Source organism: Centropristis striata, chromosome 16 (genome assembly GCF_030273125.1).
Source record: "Centropristis striata isolate RG_2023a ecotype Rhode Island chromosome 16, C.striata_1.0, whole genome shotgun sequence".
Classification (NCBI taxonomy): Eukaryota; Metazoa; Chordata; class Actinopteri; order Perciformes; family Serranidae; genus Centropristis; species Centropristis striata.
In genome coordinates, this window is record NC_081532.1 from 481,500 (window position 1) to 503,996 (window position 22,497).

At 36.5% G+C, this 22,497-nt stretch overlaps 2 protein-coding genes across 2 annotated transcripts in view; one reads left to right on the forward strand and one right to left on the reverse strand.

The window, feature by feature from the left end:
* The window catches only part of fancm (FA complementation group M), a 91,278-nt gene that overhangs the window by 19,406 nt on the left and 49,375 nt on the right, over positions 1 to 22,497 (forward strand). The gene's annotated exons all lie outside the window — the stretch shown is intronic.
* On the reverse strand, positions 957 to 21,727 carry soul3 (heme-binding protein soul3). Its single transcript, XM_059352609.1, has 5 exons — positions 20,946 to 21,727; positions 9,210 to 9,304; positions 5,832 to 5,973; positions 4,544 to 4,727; positions 957 to 2,684 (listed from the first exon to the last, which is right to left on the reverse strand). Exons 1-5 carry the CDS (start codon positions 21,172 to 21,174, stop codon positions 2,513 to 2,515), a joined length of 822 nt encoding a protein of 273 aa, XP_059208592.1. The 5' UTR covers positions 21,175 to 21,727; the 3' UTR covers positions 957 to 2,512.

Sequence of the window (22,497 nt, forward strand, 5' to 3'; positions counted from 1 at the left end):
TGATTTTTTTTTATTTATTTCCCTCTTTGGATGCTCTCATAACAAAATAATATAGTAACAATGTAAAGTAACCAAAAAGTAGTTTTTAACTATAGTTTTTACTGCTTTTTTTAACTACTTTTTTCTCATAAATTTGTGATTTTTTTAATCATAAATTTGTATTTTTTTCTCTTATATTTATGATTTTTTTATTCTCACATTTGTGATTTTTTTCTCTTCAATTTGTAACTTTTTTCTTGTAATTTTGATTTTTTTTTTCTCTTATATATTTGTTTTTCATAAATTGCCGGATGTCAAGCTGTAAAAGTTACGGTTTAGTCATAATTATTGATTAATTAGCAAAATGATTGATTAATCGCCCAATATTAGAAATACAAATGGTGACCCGTGACTTTATTTACGTTCCGGGCGAGTTGAGCTGATCTACCAACATGGTTCCAGCAGAATCTTTTTTCCAGAAATTGGCGTTATTATAACATTTAATACGGAGGTTAATGGTGAAAACGTGTAATGGTGACATCACCAGCTGATGTTTCTGTTGTTCTCTATAAACAGCTGTTGGTTAGTTAGACTAGAGTTAGTTGTTGATTGTTAGTTATCTGGTAAATATTGCACTTACTAATATAACAATATGCAGCAACACATTGTGACCTGTAGTGAATCAGGTAGTCCAGCCGTTTAAAAAAAAAAAAAAAAAACAATAAGAAAACAGCGCGATGTGATTTGACCTTTGACCCCACATGACAGAAAGGAGCTCAGTAAGGCTGCAGGTCCAAAACACTGGAAAATAATGTTAAAAACCAGATCAAACAGTAAATCTGAGGGAAATGATCTTGCTGCATGGACAGATAATTTACCTTGACAAGATTTATTAAATTCAGATTATTTAAATCTAGAAATAAGAATGTTGAACACTTAACATTTGATGAATTATCTCACACTTCTAAATCTAAAGCTGCTTGCAGCTTTAATTTGATCTCTTTTGTACATTTTTTGTCTTTTTTGGTCATTTTGTGACCAAAAGAAGATGTAAAAAGACACAAAACGATAAAAAAAAGACACAAAACAAAAACAAACAAAAGACGTAAAATCACTAAAAAAACAACAACAAAAAGACACACAAAAAACCCCCCACCAAAAAAAGACACACATTTTTTAAAACTTTTTGTGTCTTTTTATTGGTGGGTTTTTTTTGTGTGTGTGTCTGTTTTTTTGTTGTTTTTTTGGTGATTTTACGTCTTTTGTTTGGTCTTTTTGTGTCTTTGTAAAAATGTACAAAAGAGATAAAATTAAAGCTGCAAGCAGTTTTAGATTTAGAAGTGTTAGATAATTTATCTTATTTTAAGTGATTTAATAATCTTAATTTAATAAATCTTGTCAAGGTAAATTATCTGTCCATGCAGCAAGATCATTTCCTCAGATTTACTGTTTTATCTGGTTTTTAAACACCTTTTTACAGTGTGTGAACCTGCTTCTGCTGTGAAAATGTCTCTGGCAGCAGTCAGTGTTCAGAGAGCACGAAGAGTTAAAACTCCTCCGTGTTTTATCTATGTTATTATAGATAATCTTATCTATAATAAGTATTATCTTATCTAAAGGGCTGTTTGAGGGTTTGTAGCTGTGAGAGCAAGCTGCATGCTAGACTTTCTCTTCTTCTGGCTGTGGCAGTGAGTTATGGCAGTGGAAGGTTAGCTTCTGATTATCTATGTTAATATGACTGAGGCTAGTGCAGGCAGAGGTATTTATAGGGTGGAGACTAACTACACTGATAAAAAGGTCTAAAACCAGATCAAACAGTAAATCTGAGGGAAATGATCTTTAGCATGGACAGATAATTTACCTTGACAAGATTTATTAAATTAAGATTATTAAATCTAGAAAACGATGAAGTGGCCCAAGCAGAGTGACCTTATAATTATTTGGTTCTTACCAAAATAAAAAAAACTTTAGATTTAGAAGCGTTAGATCATTTATCTTGTTTTAAGAGTTAATTTCTCATTTTAAGTGTTCAACATGCTTATTTCTAGATTTAATAATCTTAATTTAGGAAATCTCTTGGTTTCATTCTGGTTTTATGGTTTTATTATTGTTTTAAGAGTTAATTTTTGTAAACTAAAGTAAAGTTTTGTTTCTTTTTTGGTCATTTTACGTCTTTTTGTGTCTTTTTTGTGTCTTTTTTTGGTCATTTTTTCTGTCTTTTGTCATCTTCTTTTGCTGACAAAATGACCAAAAAAGACAAAAAATTGTACAAAAGATATAGCTTTAGATTTAGAAGTGTGAGATTATAAGTGTTCAACATGCTTATTTCTAGATTTAATAATCTTAATTTAATAAATCTTGTCAAGGTAAATTATCTGTCCATGCAGCGAGATCATTTCCTTCAGATTTGCTGTTTGATCTGGTTTTAGACCTATTTTCCCAGTATAAAGACAGGAGTGGACCTGAGTCTGTGGCTGATCTGTGGCAGTGTTCAGGGAGTCTTTGAGGGTCTCAGAGTTTGATCTCGAGTCCCTCAGTGTCGCTCTAGGAACCAGATCTCGTTCTGGCGGTTGATGTGAGCTGGGTTGGTGTATCCGGCCACGATGAAGGAGTCGTTGACGTACGCTGAGGGAGAATCCAGCTGCTCAGCCAGAGCGTTGAACTGGTTCATGATCACCACCTCGTTGGTGGGCCCGCTGAACGGCCTGCAGGGACCAGAAGGAGGAGGAGTTATATTTACTAGGGCTGTAATTAATGATTATTTTCATTATCAATTAATCTATCGATTATTTAAACCAGGAGTCTCAAACTCAATTTACAAAAAAAAAAAGACACAAAATGACTAAAAAAGACACAAAATGACAGAAAAAACTAGAAAATGTCCTCTGGGTAAATAGTGAAAGGGCCACTACTGCCGGTGTGTGTACACTATGATGAGATTCTTCAGAGATTTATAACAATTAATACTAGTAATGTGATGATACTATATAATATACAAGGAGCACACCTACAACAAGCATTCCTTTACAAGTATTTATTTATACAGCAACCTATGACCTTTAACCTCAGAATGTGTGTGTTTGAAGCATGTGTATCTGGAGGAGTGTGCGCGCTTACGCACACGCGTGCGCATATCTGTAACTGTAATCACATCAAAGGATCAAAGGCTTTGTGGTCGACCAATCAGAGCAGAGCAATCAACATAATTAACTGCCGCTGTAGAATGTTCCGGAACAATGACAGCAGCCAGAGGTGGACAGACTGGAATTTCTCACTGGTTGTAACTGACCTGGTGTAGACGGTGGTTAATGTTAATGTGAGGTGTGGTCACTGACCTGGTGTAGACGGTGGTTAATGTTAATGTGAGGTGTGGTCACTGACCTGGTGTAGACGGTGGTTAATGTTAATGTGAGGTGTTATAACTGACCTGGTGTAGACGGTGGTTAATGTTAATGTGAGGTGTGGTCACTGACCTGGTGTAGACGGTGGTTAATGTTAATGTGAGGTGTTATAACTGACCTGGTGTAGACGGTGGTTAATGTGTGGTGTGGTCACTGACCTGGTGTAGACGGTGGTTAATGTTAATGTGAGGTGTGGTCACTGACCTGGTGTAGACGGTGGTTAATGTTAATGTGAGGTGTGGTCACTGACCTGGTGTAGACGGTGGTTAATGTTAATGTGAGGTGTGGTCACTGACCTGGTGTAGACGGTGGTTAATGTTAATGTGAGGTGTGGTCACTGACCTGGTGTAGACGGTGGTTAATGTTAATGTGAGGTGTGGTCACTGACCTGGTGTAGACGGTGGTTAATGTTAATGTGAGGTGTTATCACTGACCTGGTGTAGACAGTGGTTAATGTGAGGTGTGGTCACTGACCTGGTATAGACGGTGGTTAATGTTAATGTGAGGTGTTGTAACTGACCTGGTGTAGACGGTGGTTAATGTTAATGTGAGGTGTTGTAACTGACCTGGTGTAGACGGTGGTTAATGTTAATGTGAGGTGTTGTAACTGACCTGGTGTAGACGGTGGTTAATGTTAATGTGAGGTGTGGTCACTGACCTGGTGTAGACGGTGGTAAATGTTAATGTGTGGTGTTATAACTGACCTGGTGTAGACGGTGGTTAATGTTAATGTGTGGTGTTATAACTGACCTGGTGTAGACGGTGGTTAATGTTAATGTGAGGTGTGGTCACTGACCTGGTGTAGACGGTGGTTAATGTTAATGTGAGGTGTGGTCACTGACCTGGTGTAGACGGTGGTAAATGTTAATGTGTGGTGTTATAACTGACCTGGTGTAGACGGTGGTTAATGTTAATGTGAGGTGTGGTCACTGACCAGGTGTAGACGGTGGTAAATGTTAATGTGAGGTGTGGTCACTGACCTGGTGTAGACGGTGGTTAATGTTAATGTGAGGTGTGGTCACTGACCTGGTGTAGACGGTGGTTAATGTTAATGTGAGGTGTGGTCACTGACCTGGTGTAGACGGTGGTTAATGTGAGGTGTGGTCACTGACCTGGTGTAGACGGTGGTTAATGTTAATGTGTGGTGTGGTGTTATAACTGACCTGGTGTAGACGGTGGTGGCGGGCCACACCTCCACGGTGATGTCCTGGTCCTGGGGCTGGGGGGGCGTGGCCTGGTGCTCCGCGGGGAGGAAGTACGCCACGGTGACATCATGAGAGATGACGGAGTGGTTCTGGTCGGTGCGCACCACGGTGACGATGGGCAGCGTCATGCCCAGGTAGTTACCTGGAGACAGGGAGGAGATAATCATTATTATTTATAACCGTCAGGCTGGATCACTACTGACACCAGACTAGATCACACAGGAGATCTAGTCTGGAGAACACCTGGTCATTATCCATAGAGGAGGCGGGGTTTACGAGCATCCAGGGCCGTTTATTGGGCGCTACGAATGTCTATCATAAGCTAAGTCATGTCAACATTAGTATCTGTGATGGATTATGGAGATCTTTGGTCCATGAATGCTGCTGAGTGATTGATCGTGTTGATCAGCTTCTCTGAGCCTCATCACTAACTGTCAGACTGTGATTGATCCTCTGGACACTCCAAGGGTCAAAGGTCATTGCTACACTTTCATTTATGAGGCAATATTGATCTCATTGTCTTGGTTGACCAGATCACTTGTTGCTTTCTGTCCCTTCGTTTGTTTCCTCTGAACCTTCTGATGGAATCTGCTGCAGAAAGATGGAAACTAACTGACTTAGTTTCTTTCAGCACTTTTAAATCCAAACTGAGTTATTGAGGCTGATTGTTCCTCTTGACGTGTTTCAGGTCTGAGTCTGATGTAAATATGTGTTTAGTGTTTGCTGCCTCTTGAACAGGGCTCCTTTAAAGCAAAAGAGGTTCTTAGTCTCAATGGGATATTTCCTGCTTAAATAAAGGTTAAATAAAATAAGTATCTGTACGTAGCTCTTAGCCAATCGTATCAACAACCGGCGTCTGGCTAAACCCTGTTAGCTTAACCGCTAACGGGGATGTTGGTAGATTAGGCTTTTGCCAAATCCTGTTAAAGGAGTGTAAAGCCAAACGTTGTTCTTCTTTTAAGAGAATAATCTTTGTCTCTAAACTATCTAGAACTCTGTCTACAGCTAGATCCAGAGAGAGCTTGGCGTCTGCTGCAGCCATGTTGGATCTGTAAGAAAACTACAAAACTACAAGCTTCCATCTGTCCAATAGTACGCGTCATCGTCTCTCCCTGTTCTGGGATTGGATCCCAACAGCAGGCTAAGAATCACCATGGAGACCATGCTGCCTTTTTTCTATTGTAGTTTTGGTTGTGTGGTTAGTTCTGGTTACTATAATAACCCTGGTTCTAGGATGGTATCTTACCCAGGGAGTTCTCCTGGCAGATGTATCTCATGATCTTCATGAAGCCGTAGCAGATGCTCTGTTCGTACGTGTCCTCCCTCATGGTGATGCAGGCCCAGTGGCCTTTCTCATAGTGGCGCTTCTCATACAGCAGCTCCCCACACTGGAACACCGACACGTCGGTTTATACAGCCAGAACAGTTTATACAGCCAGAACAGTTTATACAACCAGAACAGTTCATACAACCAGAACAGTTTATCTGACCAAAACACTGATACAAGTCTTCTTATGAAACACAGTTAAAGTGTCTAACTGAGTAGGCCAGTAACCAGAGGTGGAAGAAGTATTCAGATCCTTTATTTACTACTGTTAAAGTACTAATACACACTGTGAAATGACTCCACTGCAGTAAAAGTACTAATACACACTGTGAAATGACTCCACTACAGTAAAAGTACTAATACACACTGTGAAATGACTCCACTGCAGTAAAAGTACTAATACACACTGTGAAGTGACTCCACTGCAGTAAAAGTACTAATTCACACTGTGAAATGACTCCACTGCAGTAAAAGTACTAATACACACTGTGAAATGACACCACTACAGTAAAAGTACTAATACACACTGTGAAATGACACCACTACAGTAAAAGTACTAATACACACTGTGAAATGACTCCACTACAGTAAAAGTACTAATACACACTGTGAAATGACTCCACTACAGTAAAAGTACTAATACACACTGTGAAATGACACCACTACAGTAAAAGTACTAATACACACTGTGAAATGACTCCACTACAGTAAAAGTACTAATACACACTGTGAAATGACTCCACTACAGTAAAAGTACTAATACACACTGTGAAATGACTCCACTACAGTAAAAGTACTAATACACACTGTGAAATGACTCCACTACAGTAAAAGTACTAATACACACTGTGAAATGACTCCACTGCAGTAAAAGTACTAATACACACTGTGAAATGACTCCACTACAGTAAAAGTACTAATACACACTGTGACATGACTCCACTACAGTAAAAGTACTAATACACACTGTGGAATGACTCCACTACAGTAAAAGTCCTGCATTCAAAACTTACTGAAGTAAAAGTACTAAAGTATCAGCATCAACATGTACTTAAAGTATCAACAGTAAAAGTACTCGTTATGCAGAATGGATCCACTCAGATTGTTTCATATATTCTAAATATATATACATTTTTTGTAATTTTGTGGAAAATTGTGTCATTTTTTGTGTATTTTTCTGGTACTTTTGTGTCTTTTTTGGTCAGTTTAATTATTTTTTGTAATTTTGTTTCTTTTTTTTAATTTTGTGTCTTTTTACGTATTTTATTGGAACTTTATGGCTTTTTTTAAGGGAATTTTGTTTTTTGGAAATTTTACCTCGTCTTTGATATGTTTTGGTAAATTTTGGTTTTACAGAAGTTAAAGTACAAAAGTATCAGCATCAAAATGTACTTAGAGTATCAAAAGTAAAAGTACTCGTTATGCAGAATGGACCCACTCAGATTGTTTTATATATTCTAAATATATTATTACATTATTATTGATTGATTTATTTAATTTTTTTCAAGGTAGAGCTCATTTTAACTTCTATATACTGCTATGAGGTTTAATGATCAGAAAATGTCTAATTACTCTATATTTATGATGTTTTTTTTATGTTAAATCTCTAAAGCTGTCAGATAAATGTAGTGGAGTAAAACGTTCAATATTTACCTCTAAATGTAGTGAAGTAGAAGTATAAAGTTACATAAAATGGAAATACTCAAGTAAAGTACAAGTACGTCAAAATGATATTTAAGTACAGTACTTGAGTAAATGTCCAATTTATTTTGAGTTTTAGTTTTCCTGCAACACATTTTTCTCCTGAAGAAATGAAGGACGGAGGATCTTTGAAGAGACTTCTTTATGTTATGAAAACCTGTAAAGTTTCATGGACACAAATTCAAATAGTTTCACCCTATGTGGGTTTTTATAAGTATATGTTTTAATTTTGAGGCCAGTTTGGAGCGTTTTGAAGCTTCTTTTAAAGGAGCTGCTCTAAGAATAGAAGCTGTCATCGTCCTCTGTTGAACCTGCGTCTGCTGCCAACTTCTAAAGAACTAATTAACTCTCGTTAAACCAATTAGGCCTCTTTATTTATACAAGCCCCTCAGGACTTCAGAGGCTTATAGGACGGAGTGACACCATCACCTCCACCAGCTGACCCAACCACAGCTTCCTCTGGGATCTAGAACAGGCAATGTATAGGAAGATGGAGAGAGGGGTTCAAACTGGGGGGCGTGGCCCCTGGGGGGGCCCCAGGGTTACTAAAGGGGGGCGTGGCCCCTGGGGGGCCCCAGGGTTACAGAAGAGGGCGTGTCAAGGCTAAATAGAAATAATTTCATTGGTCTCCAATGCTGCACTGTAAAAAAATAAATAACAAAGAATTTAAAGTGTTTTTTAGGTAATTTTGTGTCTTTTTTTTGGTCATTTTGTCATTTTTAGTCATTTTTGATTACTTTTGTGTCTTTTTTTGGTCATTTTGTGTGTTTTTTGGTCATTTTGTGTCTTTTTTTTGTCATTTTGTATCTTTTTGTGTCTTTTTTTATTTATTTTGTGTCTTTTTTTAGTCATTTTGTATCTTTTTGTGTCTTTTTTTAGTTATTTTGTGTCTTTTTTTTAGTCATTTTGTATCTTTTTGTGTCTTTTTTTAATTTATTTTGTGTCTTTTTTTTAGTCCTTTTGTATTTTTTTGTGTCTTTTTTTAGTTATTTTGTGTCTTTTTTTGGTCATTTTGTCATTTTTGATTAATTTTGTGTCTTTTTTAGTCTTTGTGTTTTTTTAAGTCTTTTCGTGTCTTTTTTTAGTCTTTTTGTCTTTTTTTTAGTTATTTTGTCTTTTTTTTAGTCATTTTGTCTTTTTTTTAGTCATTTTGTATCTTTTTGTGTCTTTTTTTTAGTTGATTTGTGTCTTTTTTTATTTATTTTGTGTCTTTTTTTGGTCATTTTGTCATTTTTGATTAATTTTGTGTCTTTTTTAGTCTTTGTGTTTTTTTAAGTCTTTTCGTGTCTTTTTTTAGTCTTTTTGTCTTTTTTTTAGTTATTTTGTCTTTTTTTTAGTCATTTTGTCTTTTTTTTAGTCATTTTGTATCTTTTTGTGTCTTTTTTTTAGTTGATTTGTGTCTTTTTTTATTTATTTTGTGTCTTTTTTTTTGTCATTTTGTATCTTTTTGTGTCTTTTTTTAGTCATTTTGTATCTCTTTTTAGTCATTCTGTGCTTGAAAGTGTTTTTTAGATAGAAAGTGTGTCCCAGTAGAAGAACTTTGTGAACCAGTGGTTTCTTCCTCCTGATGAAGAGGAGGATGAGGATGGTGTGTACCTTCTCTTTGCGTGAGAGCAGGGTGAAGGGGATGTGTTCTCTGTTACTGCGACCCTGGTTGTTACTGGTTAGCTGCTGGATCGGCTGAGCCATCTCTGTTCAAACAAACAACACAAACAAACAACAGCTGGTTAGATAAACAGTGGTAAGAACAACAACAACCATCAGAGCAACTTTAACATACTCACAGTACACAGTCATGGACAACATATTAAACCACCTTTGTTTCTTGGTCATTTGGTCATTTTACGTCTGTTTTGGTCATTTTGTTTCTTTTTTGGTCATTTTGTTTCTTTTTTGGTCAATTTGTTGTTTTCTTCAATGCATTTTAATGCCTGGTTCAACTAAAGGTTCATTTGTTTGGACAAATATAATGAAAACAACAATGATATCTGATAAGAGCTGATATCTAGACATCTAACATGGTTTTATTGATCATGAGTTTGGTTATCATGAATAAAACCATGTTAAATGTCTAGATATCAGCTCGTAAATTAAACTCTTATCAGATATTATTGTTATCATTATATTTGTCCAAACAAATGAACCTTTAGTTGAACCAAACATTAAAATGCATTGAAGAAAACAACAACTTATTGACCAAAAAATGACAAAAAATGGGTCAAAATGGCCAAAAAAGACACAAAATTACCAAAAAAGACGTATAATGACCATTCAAAAGACACAATTGATAATGATTTTGGTTATCATCAATAAAACCATGTTAAATGTCTAGATATCAGCTCGTAAATTAAACTCTTATCAGATATTATTGTTGTTATCATTATATTTGTCCAAACAAATGAGCCTTTAGATGGACCAGACATAAAAATGAACCAGAAATTTAATAAAACAAGGAGGTCTAATAGTTTTCCATGACTGTTTATACTTCCATCCAACTCTTTCCAACTCTCATCGTATGTTGAATATCTTGTATTCTCCTGTTAACCTCTATAAACACCCTGACTCCCAGTAATCTGCTGGTAGTTTGTGTTATAAAGTCTGCCAGGCGGTCAGCGAGGATGAGTTAATGTTTAGAGGAGCTGAAGGGGAGAACAGGACTAATATTACATATAACACATATTATAGATGGTTTTAACCAACAGGAGCAGGAACAATACTTTATAAATACTGGAACATATTTCATTCATTTACAAACCTTCTGAACTGTAGTTTATGAACCCGACTGATGTAAGTCTGACCTTTTATCCAACCAGAGGAAGTTAAGCCAGTTGTCACTGCTTTAAACATTCACATCAACAACTTTTCTGATGTTTTCAGATGAAATAAAGGTCAATATGTTCCACTGTTGACCTGTCAGTTAAGGTGAAACCATTCCAGTCACACTGTCACTCAATATCCTGGAGGACACCAGGGACAATCTGGATTATCAATACTGGAGAGAGAGGAGGTCAGCCTGACTGTACTTTATACTAGAGCTGTAACTATCCATTATTTTCATTATTGATTAATCTGTCGATTATTTAAACGATTCATCGATTAGTTGTTTGGTCAATAAAATGTATAAAAATATAAACGAGTATTTCCCAAACCACAAGATGACATCAAAAGACACAAAATGACCGAAAAAAGATACATTAAGACACAAAATGAGTAAAAAAGACACAAAAAATCACCAAAAAAGAGACAAAGACACAAATTGACTAAAAAAAGACAAAAAATCACCAAAAAAGACACATAATGACTAAAAAAAGAAACAATGACTAAAAAAAGACACAAAATGACTAAAAAAAGACACAAAATGAGTAAAAAAGACACAAAAAATCACCAAAAAAGAGACAAAAAGACAAAAAATCACCAAAAAAGACACATAATGACTAAAAAAAGAAACAATGACTAAAAAAAGACACAAAAAGATACAAGATGACCTAAAAAAGACACAAAATGACCTAAAAAAAGACACAAAATATATATAAATATCAATGAGTGTTCCCAAACCACAAGATTTTGTCCTCAAATCTCTTGTTTTGTCCACAAACCAAAGAGATATTCAGTTTATTGTCATAAAGGAACAAAGAAACCAGAAATATTCACATTGAAGAAGCTGAAATCAGAGAATTTGGACTTATTGTCTTTAAAAAAAACTGCTCAAACCAGTTATTGGATTATCAAAATAGTTGACGATTCATCTAATAATAGGTTATTGTTCCATTAATCCAATAATTGTTGCAGCTCTAGTTTTGACAGTAAAATATATCCTGCCATTTTATATATGTGCCTTCAATATAAAAAAAGAGTGAAGAGAGAAAGAACAGCAGGTTGTCCAGCCGACCAGCTGCTCATTGGTTTCTATGGTAACAGTGACGCACAACAGTCAACACACACCTGAGAGACGTCTCATCTACTCATTCTGTCCTCACGTCCTTCTTTACCTCCGTCTCATTAACTCTGGACCCCACTCTTCATTATATCTCTCTTTTTAAACTGACACACAGTTTTTTAAATACTCTGTTCATAATCTGGAGTTTTAAGTTTTTACTTTGAACAATAATAAGACAAAAGAAAAGGATAAAGAGATAACAACAAATCTGCTTTTAACTAACAAAATAGAAATACACCTGGGAAGTGTGTATCTGTAACTGTAATAACATCAAAGGATCAAAGGCTTTGTGGTCCACCAATCAGAGCAGAGCAATCAACAGAATTAACTGCAGCTGTAGAATGTTCCAGAACAGTGACAGCAGCCAGAGGTGGACAGACTGGAATTTCTGGCCTCGAACAGAAAGCATTTTTGGCAAAACCATAATACCTATCATTGATCCGACTTCACTTTGAGCGTCCTGAGTTCTTCCTGAACGTCTACATATGTTTTTTGTGAAGAAAAATGAAGAAATAGCTTTGTTAGAGCGATCTACAAAACCTGAAGAGCAAGTCGAAGCGGCACAGTCCTCCTGCAGCAGTCTCTCCCAGCTGCAGAGCCCGAGGGGATGTTAACCCCTTAACGTCCAGTCTGCAAATTGCTAACAGGCTAACAGTTAGCTCTGTAGCAGTACAGTGTGTATGTGCTAACAGGCTAACAGTTAGCTCTGTAGCAGTACAGTGTGTATGTGCTAACAGTTAGCTCTGTAGCAGTACAGTGTGTATGTGCTAACAGGCTAACAATTAGCTCTGTAGCAGTACAGTGTGTATGTGCTAACAGGCTAACAGTTAGCTCTGTAGCAGTACAGTGTGTATGTGCTAACAGGCTAACAGTTAGCTCTGTAGCAGTACGGTGTGTATGTGCTAACAGGCTAACAGTTAGCTCTGTAGCAGTACAGTGTGTATGTGCTAACAGGCTAACAGTTAGCTCTGTAGCAGTACAGTGTGTATGTGCTAACAGGCTAACAGTTAGCTGTGTAGCAGTACAGTGTGTATGTGCTAACAGGCTAACAGTTAGCTCTGTAGCAGTACAGTGTGTATGTGCTAACAGGCTAACAGTTAGCTCTGTAGCAGTACAGTGTGTATGTGCTAACAGGCTAACAGTTAGCTCTGTAGCAGTACAGTGTGTATGTGCTAACAGGCTAACAGTTAGCTCTGTAGCAGTACAGTGTGTATGTGCTAACAGGCTAACAGTTAGCTCTGTAGCAGTACAGTGTGTATGTGCTAACAGGCTAACAGTTAGCTCTGTAGCAGTACAGTGTGTATGTGCTGTGCTTTGTTCAACCATCGTGATATTTTCCCCACAAATTGTTGAAGTAATCGTAAGATGTTAAGTGCCATAGCTTTGTGTTATGCAGTAACACTTGTTGCTATAGAAACCATTGAATAATAAAGGTGTGGCATCTTGTGAAAACAGCCAGTTAGAGTTGTAGCAGCCATGTTAGCCAGTCAAACCAGTGGAAAGTGTTGTTAGCGCTGCCCTCCGTCCTCATTAGAGACCTTCATGAGGCCTCAGCAGCAGGTTTGTGGTCCAGGACTTAGACCTCAGCACCAGTTCAGGGAGGGAGCTAATCCCCTCTGAGTCCCAGCAAGCAGCGTCCTGCTAAGTCCTCAATTAGTGGTCTGAGGGCACAGGGAGGACAATGTGCCAGTCTGTCTTACTGGGTCTCAGTGCACCGATACACAGGTGTGTTATCTAAAGACCAGGTAAATGATCCAACACTTCTATATGTTAAGGTTTTTATCTTGGTAAGAACCAAATAATCATCAGGTCACTCTGCTCGGGCCAGTTCATCACTGCTGCAGCTTTACTTTATCTCTTTTCTACATTTTTTGTCTTTTTTGGTCATTTTATGACCAAAAGAAGATGTAACAAGACACAAAAAGACCAAAAAAGACACAAAAAGACAAAAAAAAAGACACAAAAGACGTAAAATAACCAAAAAAGCCCTGCCAAAAAATACACTAAAAGTTTGTTTTATCTTGGTGAGAACCAAATAATTGTTTCAAGAGTTAATTTCTTATTTTAAGTGTTCAACATGCTTATTTCTAGATTTAATAATCTTAATTTAATAAATCTTGTCAAGGTAAATTATCTGTCCATGCAGCAAGATCATTTCCCTCAGATTTCCTGTTTGATCTGGTTTTAGACCTTTAGATTTACTGTTTGATCTGGTTTTAGACCTTTAGATTTACTGTTTGATCTGGTTTTAGACCTTTAGATTTACTGTTTGATCTGGTTTTAGACCTTTAGATTTACTGTTTGATCTGGTTTTTAAACACCTTTTTACAGTGTAAGATGATTAATAACCCAACTCGTTGGTTTCCAACTTGATGAAGAGCATCAAAACATTTCCTCACAAACTTGTGTTCATATTCTCTAAACATTATTAATCTTTTCACGGCCTCCTTTAGATCCATTTGTTCCATTTCACATCAACCTATTAAAACTGTACAAAAGCCCCACACACACTGATGGTTTCATGCCTTCTGAGTCTCTCTGCTGCAAACAAAGACGACATTATTAACGTTGATATTCTCGCTGGCTTACTGCAGAGTGAAGGAGGTCAGAGGTCATTTATATCATCTGATGTGTGTGTTTACCTCGGAAACAACATGGAATTTAACATTCAGGCCAACAGAGTTTCCACCAGCATCCACTGTGTTTAACTCTGCACCACATGAGGAGTATACAGTACTGACCTTGCCCTAGTATCCCCCCTGAATAATAATAATAATAATAATAATAATAATAATAACAGTAAGTGCCTAGGAACAATTTAAACATCAGTGTTCTTCTGCCAAACAACACAAACCCCAATAACAACCTGCTGATCCTTTAACCACATTAATCTGCTGGGACAACGCTGAAGGTTTCCATTTTCTAAGTGTTTAAAACAGATTCATGACAACACACACACACACACACACACACTCAGCGTGCAGTATTTCGTTTTTCTTCAGTTTTTCTACAAAAACATTACGTCACGATATTCTGTTCTATTCTGCACTACAGTAAAAATATTTACTGCTGCCGAAAACATTTGAAATCAGAGGAAGTTGGTTAGTAACCACAAAATACTGTTTCTCCTTTTTATTTTAGATAACAAAATGTTTTTTCAGTTCTAGTTTTGGTTATGTCTGTCGTTAGTTTTTGTTGACTATAATAACTTTGATAAAGTCAAAGGAGTCCTTCAGTTTATTTATTAGAGCCACGGGGCAATACAAATAATAAATTTTGTCTTTTTTTGGTCTTTTTCTGTCTTTTTTTTGTCATTTTGTGTCTTTTCTTCTCTTCTTTTTGTCACAAAATTACCAAAAAAAAAAAGATAAAGTAAAGCTGCCAGCAGTGATGAACTGGCCCGAGCAGAGTGACCTGATGATTATTTGGTTCTTACCAAGATAAAGAAAACTTTAGATTTAGAAGTGTTAGATCATTTATCTGGTTTTAAGAGTTAATTTATTATTTTAAGTGTTCAACATGCTTATTTCTAGATTTAGATTTACTGTTTGATCTGGTTTTTAGACCTTTTTTCCAGTTTAGTAGCAGTTTGCCATCTCTAGTTACTGTATATAACTATATGACTATATGATAACATATTTTTATTCCATTTAATTCATGTTTTGCTTCGCTGTGTGTGTCTTTTGCGTTATTCTTTCCGATTGAAACCTCGTTGGTGTGAAACCAACCTGGAAGCTTTGGGGGATCGATGGTGTTTTCCAGAGGAATGAATTGATCAATCAGCTTTTATACTTGTTGATCTTTAGTTCAGGACTGAATGGAATAACTGGACTTGTTTCTCTACTGAAGGCTTTGATATCCACTTCATATTTAATATCATTATGTTGTTCCCTACCAGGCTAAATGAAGACATGTGTTCTCAGAATGTCATTTTGTTGACATGAAGCCATAATTAAAGTGTTGATGGTTTTATCTCAATGGGACCATTGTTCTGTTCAACATCACTGATTAACAGTTCACAGTTTAAAAATCACCTTCTGTTCTCTACAAACTACGTCTGGACATGTTCGCTAGAAACGACACTCCTGAAGCTGCAAAACTGACTCGGAAAAACTATAACTATAAAACTATAATTTACACTGTAAAAAAAAAAGAAAAAAAAGTTTAATTTAGGGTAAAATACCAGCAGCTGTGGTCGCCAGAACTTCACTGTAAATAATACACTGAGTGGGTTTTCTACTGTAAATTTAAATGTAAATATCAGCAAAAACTGTAATTTAATCTATTTATTCCCTTTAATTTTAGGTTTATTGTCTCCCTGTGACATCATGGTATTTCTCCATTGACATCACATGAACATTTTATATTTTTACAGTAAAACTGTGTTTTTTCTGGTTTTGTACTACTCCTTGATTTACCGTAATTAAAAGTGTCAACTATGGTGATATGCAATATTTTTATTTTACGCCTTATTTCTCATTCAAATTTTACAGAGTTTTGCTGTAATTTCTACAAACATTTTTTACAGTGTAAGTCACACATTTTGAATATTTGTTTACAAGAAAAAAGTAACGAATTTACGGGAAAAAAGTGACAAATTAACAAATTTACGGGAAAAAAGTGACACATTTACGAGAAAGTGACGAATTTACAAGAAAAAAGTGACAAATTTACGAGAAAAAAGTGACGAATTTATGAGAAAAATGACAAATTTACGAGAAAAAAGTGACGAATTTACGAGAAAAATGACAAATTTACGAGAAAAAAGTGACGATTTTATGAGAAAAAAGTGACGAATTTACGAGAAAAAAGTGACAAATTTACAAGAAAAAAGTGACAAATTTACGAGAAAAAAGTGACGAATTTACAAGAAAAAAGTGACAAATTTATGAGAAAAAAGTGACGAATTTACAAGAAAAAAATAAAAAAACAGGCAACATTTATTGTGACCTTATTGAATCCGGCACCCAACAAATACCCCATTACAACACAACTAAAATTAATAAAAAACTAAACTAAAACTAAGCATTTTCCAAAAAATAAAAACTAATTAAAACTAGCAAACTCACTCTAAAAACTAACTAAAACTAACTGAATTTGAAAACAAAAAATCACAACAAAAATAGAACTAAAACTGATGAAAAATCAAGAACTATTGTAACCTTGCTGTGTGTTTACAGTGTTTATGTCCTGAGGGTTCTAGCTGCAGTCAGACACGCTGTCCGTCTGACGGAGAACATCTTTTCAGTTTCGCGGCTGCAGAGCAGCTCAACCTCACGCGACCCGACCACATTCCAGAGAGATTTCAGATAGATCCTGAATATATTGGAACTCTGCTACAGGCTGAAGATCAGCTCAGGATCAACCTGGAATACTTTATTACTTTCACTCTCTGCAAAAACATTTCATCAAGTTCACCAAGTATTTTCTTCTTCTATCTAGCAATAGTATCTTAATTATCTTGTTCTGAGTATAATTTACCTACTGACCATAGCTTCATGTGCTTATTTAGTTATTAGTATTATTATTATGTGTTTATTTAATTATCTTATTGTGTAAAGACTTGTTTTTAGGATTGACATTGTGAGCTTTTTCATGCTTTTCAATCTCTTCAACTGTTGAATATGGTGAGTTTTTACCTCAAATATTGGCTCCAGTTGAGAGTTTTAGTTGCATGAAGTTTAAATGATATTTCTAAAGTATTTTCTACCTCCAGTATCTACCCACAGATACTGGAATGAGGAAAAAACATGCTAGTTTCAAGTATTTCTGCTTATTTTAATGTTACTACAGTCGGGCTTTTCAAGACACAATTGCTCAAAATAAGAAGATTTGTATTTATTTCCAGACATCATTGTTTTTCCAGTTTCTAGATATTTTAACTTATTTAAAGAATTCTTACAAAGAAACATTAACTTACTGCACTGGCAGATATTTGACTTGTTTCCAGCATGTATTTGCTTCATTCTATTCATTTATTTCTTGGTTTTTGTCGTTTTGGCTGTTGTGTTCGACATGGTGACCTTTGACCTAAACTTTCTAATCCAGTCAATCAAAACCAACATGTTCTGCTGCTTCCTGTAGAGAACAAGTAGAGAAGACTTTGTGATCCAGTGGTTGTAGTTGTTGCAGTGGGTAGTTTCAGACATCTTTACCTTTAGAACTCCAGCTCAGTCAAACAGCCGGTTGTGTTATTGTACGTTACTAAGAGAGGATCATAGAACATAGAAGCATTAATACAGGCCATGTTCATCTGGTTTAAAGGCTTCTGTTCACGCATGCCCAACACCTCGGAGACACAATCTGCTTTAGGTTTGAGTAAAACATAAAAAACTGACTCCTTTTTTGTTGTTGCTCTCACTGTAAACACACAGAAATAGACTTATTACTAAAAGCTGAAAGAGGTCAACATTTAACTATATTCACTATATTTTTGACTAGTATGTGATATTATATATTAAAGCAGAGCTATGCAGCATTTTCAACTTAATAAAACAGTTTAAAAATCATTGTGATGGTAAAATGACCTACGCAAAGCACTTTGAGTTGCATTTATATGTATGAAAAGAGCTATATAAATAAAGTTTGATTGATTGACGTGGCCGCAAACTAGTTAATATTATTCATTAATGGGCCTTCTGCATCGATGTGGCAAACTCGCCAGACAACTGAGGTTAAAGGGCTGTTTCCACTACCGGGTAATACCCGGAATGAGGCGGAAACGCCCCTAATCTGAATATGAGCCGTCCTAGCGGACTTTTGTCAGGACTTTTTTAGTCCCTGTTAAAGAGCGGGGTCGTTTTTCTCCCCTGAAAACAGCCTGGTTGCTGATTGGATACAACGCTAAGCAGGATGTGACGTAGTACTGGACACGACAACACGCAACATTTGTAAAAGCTGGTGAAGCAGTGTTGGCAACTTAGCAACTTTGTTGTTAAATTTAGCTGGAGACAAATCCATAGACTTTTTCTGGTGTTATTGGAGACTTTGAGACTCGTTCTTACTCTTCTTAACGAGCCGCGGGGGCCGGGGGCTCTTCTTAACAAGCCTCGGGGGCCGGAGGCTCTTCTTAACAAGCCTCGGGGGCCGGAGGCTCTTCTTAACAAGCCTCGGGGGCCGGAGGCTCTTCTTAAAGAGCCGGCGGTGCAAGTTTGACACCCCTGATCTAGATGTTTCTCTGCCGGCTCCGATAACGACAGATTCACACGGCCAACGCTGCCATAGAAACAGTGATGGTTGTTGTTGTCGTAGAAACAGGAAGGGGTTGTTGTTACGAGTGACTTTATTTACGACAGTGTTGTGAAATATCCACCACAAAGCTGTAGGGGGCGCTCCAGGAGCTCCAAACTACCAAGTAGGACTTTAAAAAGAAGAAGAAAATAAATAAATAAATAAAAATATAAATATATATATATAGCCAAATTGTGACAGTAACATACTGTTTTCCATTAAAAAGGTATTTTACTGTAGAAAACAATGCATTCTGGGCAATATTTATAGGTAGTTTGCCGTTTCCCATAAAATACTGTAATATACCGTAAACAGCATTGCATTCTGGGAGTTATAGTAGAATCAACAGCAGAGAAGCTGATAAAACACAGAAAGCTGCTGTTTTTCTAGAGGAGACATGAAGACAACTGGTCTTTAGTTTCTTAGAACATTCAGTTTAATTCTGCATTTCTTCAGCAAATCACAGGATAAATTGAACTCTGTTTTATTTGTTAGATGATGTTGCAGCATCAGTATTTTACTGTAATTCAGTATGTAGTTTTATCACAGTAACATACTGTCAAGTAGATAACAGTAAAGGACTCTACAATTAACAGCAGAATACAGGAAACCCTGCTGCCAGTATTTACTGTTAATTTACAAGACAAGTATCTACAACAGAACAACAGAATGCAAAGGTATTGTAAGGCCATTTTGCTTTGATTGTTTGTTTGTTTGTTTGTTTGTTTGTGCCTCCACCAGCGGGTGGAGGAGAGCTCATTATGTTTATTAGCTGTCTGGCTGATTGATGCTGAGAGGAACACAGTTTTCTGACCGCAGAAATGTGATGTTTAAGTTGGAAATATAACTTTATTTGTTTAAGAAAGAAGTAAACGTTTGTTTGTAAACGTTACAATAAACTCAGTTAATTATATACAGAACCTGGACATTTCATGTGTGTGTGTAAAACACTATAAACAGGATCTCATCATGCTCGTGGCATGTTTTTGTGTAGTAATCGGGTCACTACAGATAAATAAATATTAAAACAAACAAACAGTTTGAGAGTCTTATGACTGAGCTGAGAGCAGCCAGTGTTCTCAGCAGAGTTCATTAGATTATCCACTCCGTAGGAAGCAGCCATGAACAGTGACTTTATTGTTTTATTCATTTAAATGTCAACATATTTAGTCATTTAAATAGATCTATTGTTGAAGAGCATTTTAGTGCAATTTCCACCTGCATGTTGTGGTTATTTATGTATTTAATGTTTATAAATATGAGTCAAGATGAGAGTAAACAGAGCACATTTAACTGTTATATAACAGTCTGGCCTTTAAATTACAATCTGTCTCCGTGATAGAAGGTTAACAGGGATATTTGTCTTTAATAAATATACATATATACATATACTCCATATACTTATATATAAATCCACAGTTCTAGAGCCAGAAGAGAGGGAAGGCAGTAATGGCAGAGTGGTTTATGAAGCTCTGGTGAAACTAGGTCAGAGCTCAGGAAGTTAATTCAGAGAACTAAACTCCTTCACTTGTTGTTTCCTCCTCTCTGTTCTCTCTCTTTAACCCTTTGGTTCATAGAAACACCTTCTAGTGACCAACATGGTGATTAAATCACATTCTACACTAGAGGAGAAGTGATTAAAAAGGGTTTTTATTCAAAAAGTAGGAAATGAAAACAAAAATTAGGACTCATTCATCCAAATTTGATTGAAAATAAAATGATCTAATACTGTAATAATAACAGTCATTTGTTTCAAATAGTAACTTTAGCAGTGAGAGGGACCAAACGCTCATATATTTAATATATTTAACATGTTTATGTCTCGTTTTGTCTCACATACAGTGGATCTGGAAGCTTTTCACTGTTTCTACATGTTGTTGTGTTTCAGTCTTATTCCAAAATTCATTTTTACTTAAAATTATTCACACAATAGCCCATAAAGACATGTTTGACCCACACAAAACGGGTTTTATTCAGAAAGTAACAACTTAAAACATGAAATGAGGATGTTTGATGATCAAAAACAAGTTATTAGAGGAAAAACCTGGAATACTGAAAGATTAAATTAATGTATAGCAAAGATATAGAAGATAAAAACTGAGTGGGGTCAGTTTAGATGTTGTTGTTAAACAAAGAGGTGTTTGTGTTGTTGTTTGTTTGTTTACCTTGAGACACCTCCACCTGGTGTCCTCTGGCCACGTCCTGCCAGTACTGCAGCAGCCGGTCGGACTGCTCGTCCTCCTCCATGGTCTCCGCTCCGTCCTCCAGGCTGCCGGTGCCCGAGTCGGACAGCGGGTCCTCGGTGAAGGACTCCAGGTCCTCCAGGGTGATCATCCCGGCCGGCTCGGGCCCGCCGCCGCCTCCGCCGCTCATCTGGCACCCGCCTCGGTCCATTCTGCCCTCTAGATCAGGTTAAACCTCCAGACGGGAACTAGAGTAAAAGCTGAACTCCTCTATGAGTCCTGTTGTTTTTACGCGTCGTTTAAACGTGTTTTACGCGTTTTAACGCGCGCTTTGACGCGTTTAAGGGATTATTTTGTGTCCTTCGGACGGCGGCGCGGCGCGGCCGGATTAGTTTCTGGTGAGTAAAACCAGCCGCTGCACAGCTCCTCTCGGTATTATTATAATATTAAGCCATATTCATCATCATAGTGTGGGATCAGAGTTCACAGAGCCATGTCCCGCCGCCTGGAACACTTTATATTCGGTAAAAACACCAGAAAACAGTCGCCGCCCTCAGCACGCAGCAGCGTGACGCGTCTCTCTCCGGAGCAGGAGGTGAGGAGCTGCTGACGGGAGGAGGGAGGAGGAGCAGGAGGAGGAGCACCAGGAGGAGGAGGAGCAGCAGGAGGAGGAGCATGGGGAGCTGCGGGGCTCCTCCCCCCGAATGACGATAAATCCCCCCAGAGCCCCAGAGACTGGAGACTGGGTCAGACCTTAGACAATGACATGATATGGGCTCAATCAGTCTCAATACAACACACAAAAAACACATAAAAACTCACAAAAAACACATAAAACACATGAAATACACAAAAAAACACACAAAAAACTAAAAAAAATACAAAAAACCCCACACATAAAACACATAAAAAACACAAATAAAATACAAAAAACATACATAAAACACATAAAATTACAAAAAAACACGCAAAAACCCACATAGAGACCCTCAGAGCTCCAGAGACTGTAGACTGGTTCGGACGTTAAACAATGAGATGATATGGGCTTCAATTTGTCTCAATACAACACACATAAAACACATAAAAATATACAAAACACACATGAAAAACACACAAAAAACACAAACGAAATATGCAAAAACCCACATAAAACACATGACATACACAAAAAAACAAAAAAATAAAAAAAAACACATAAAAACACAAAAAACGAAAAAAAAATACAAAAAAGCACATAAAAACACATAAAAAACACAAAAAATACAAAATTATTATTATTATTTTTTATTTAACCATTTGTACACAAAAAGCAGAAAAAATAATAAATAACAAAACTACAAAACATCTGCATGTAAATTAGAAATAGTAATAGTTTTCATTGTAGAAAAAAAAACATTTTAAAAATGGTCTAGAAACATAAATGTCACTTTCAACTGGCTTTCCCAGCTTTTCTACATATCAGATATAAATAAAGTTATTACTGTAAATAAAACGTGTATTTTCAATAAATAAATGGACTCCAGAGGGTTAAAGA

Excerpts from the sequence above, each read along its gene's own strand:
- soul3 (XM_059352609.1), bottom strand. The coding sequence starts at position 21,174 with ATGGACCGAGGCGGGTGCCAGATGAGCGGCGGAGGCGGCGGCGGGCCC. Across the intron at positions 9,305-20,945 it reads CCAGGTGGAGGTGTCTCAAG|AGATGGCTCAGCCGATCCAG; the intron begins GTAAACAAACAA and ends TTGTTTGAACAG. Across the intron at positions 4,728-5,831 it reads CTGCCAGGAGAACTCCCTGG|GTAACTACCTGGGCATGACG; the intron begins GTAAGATACCAT and ends CCCTGTCTCCAG.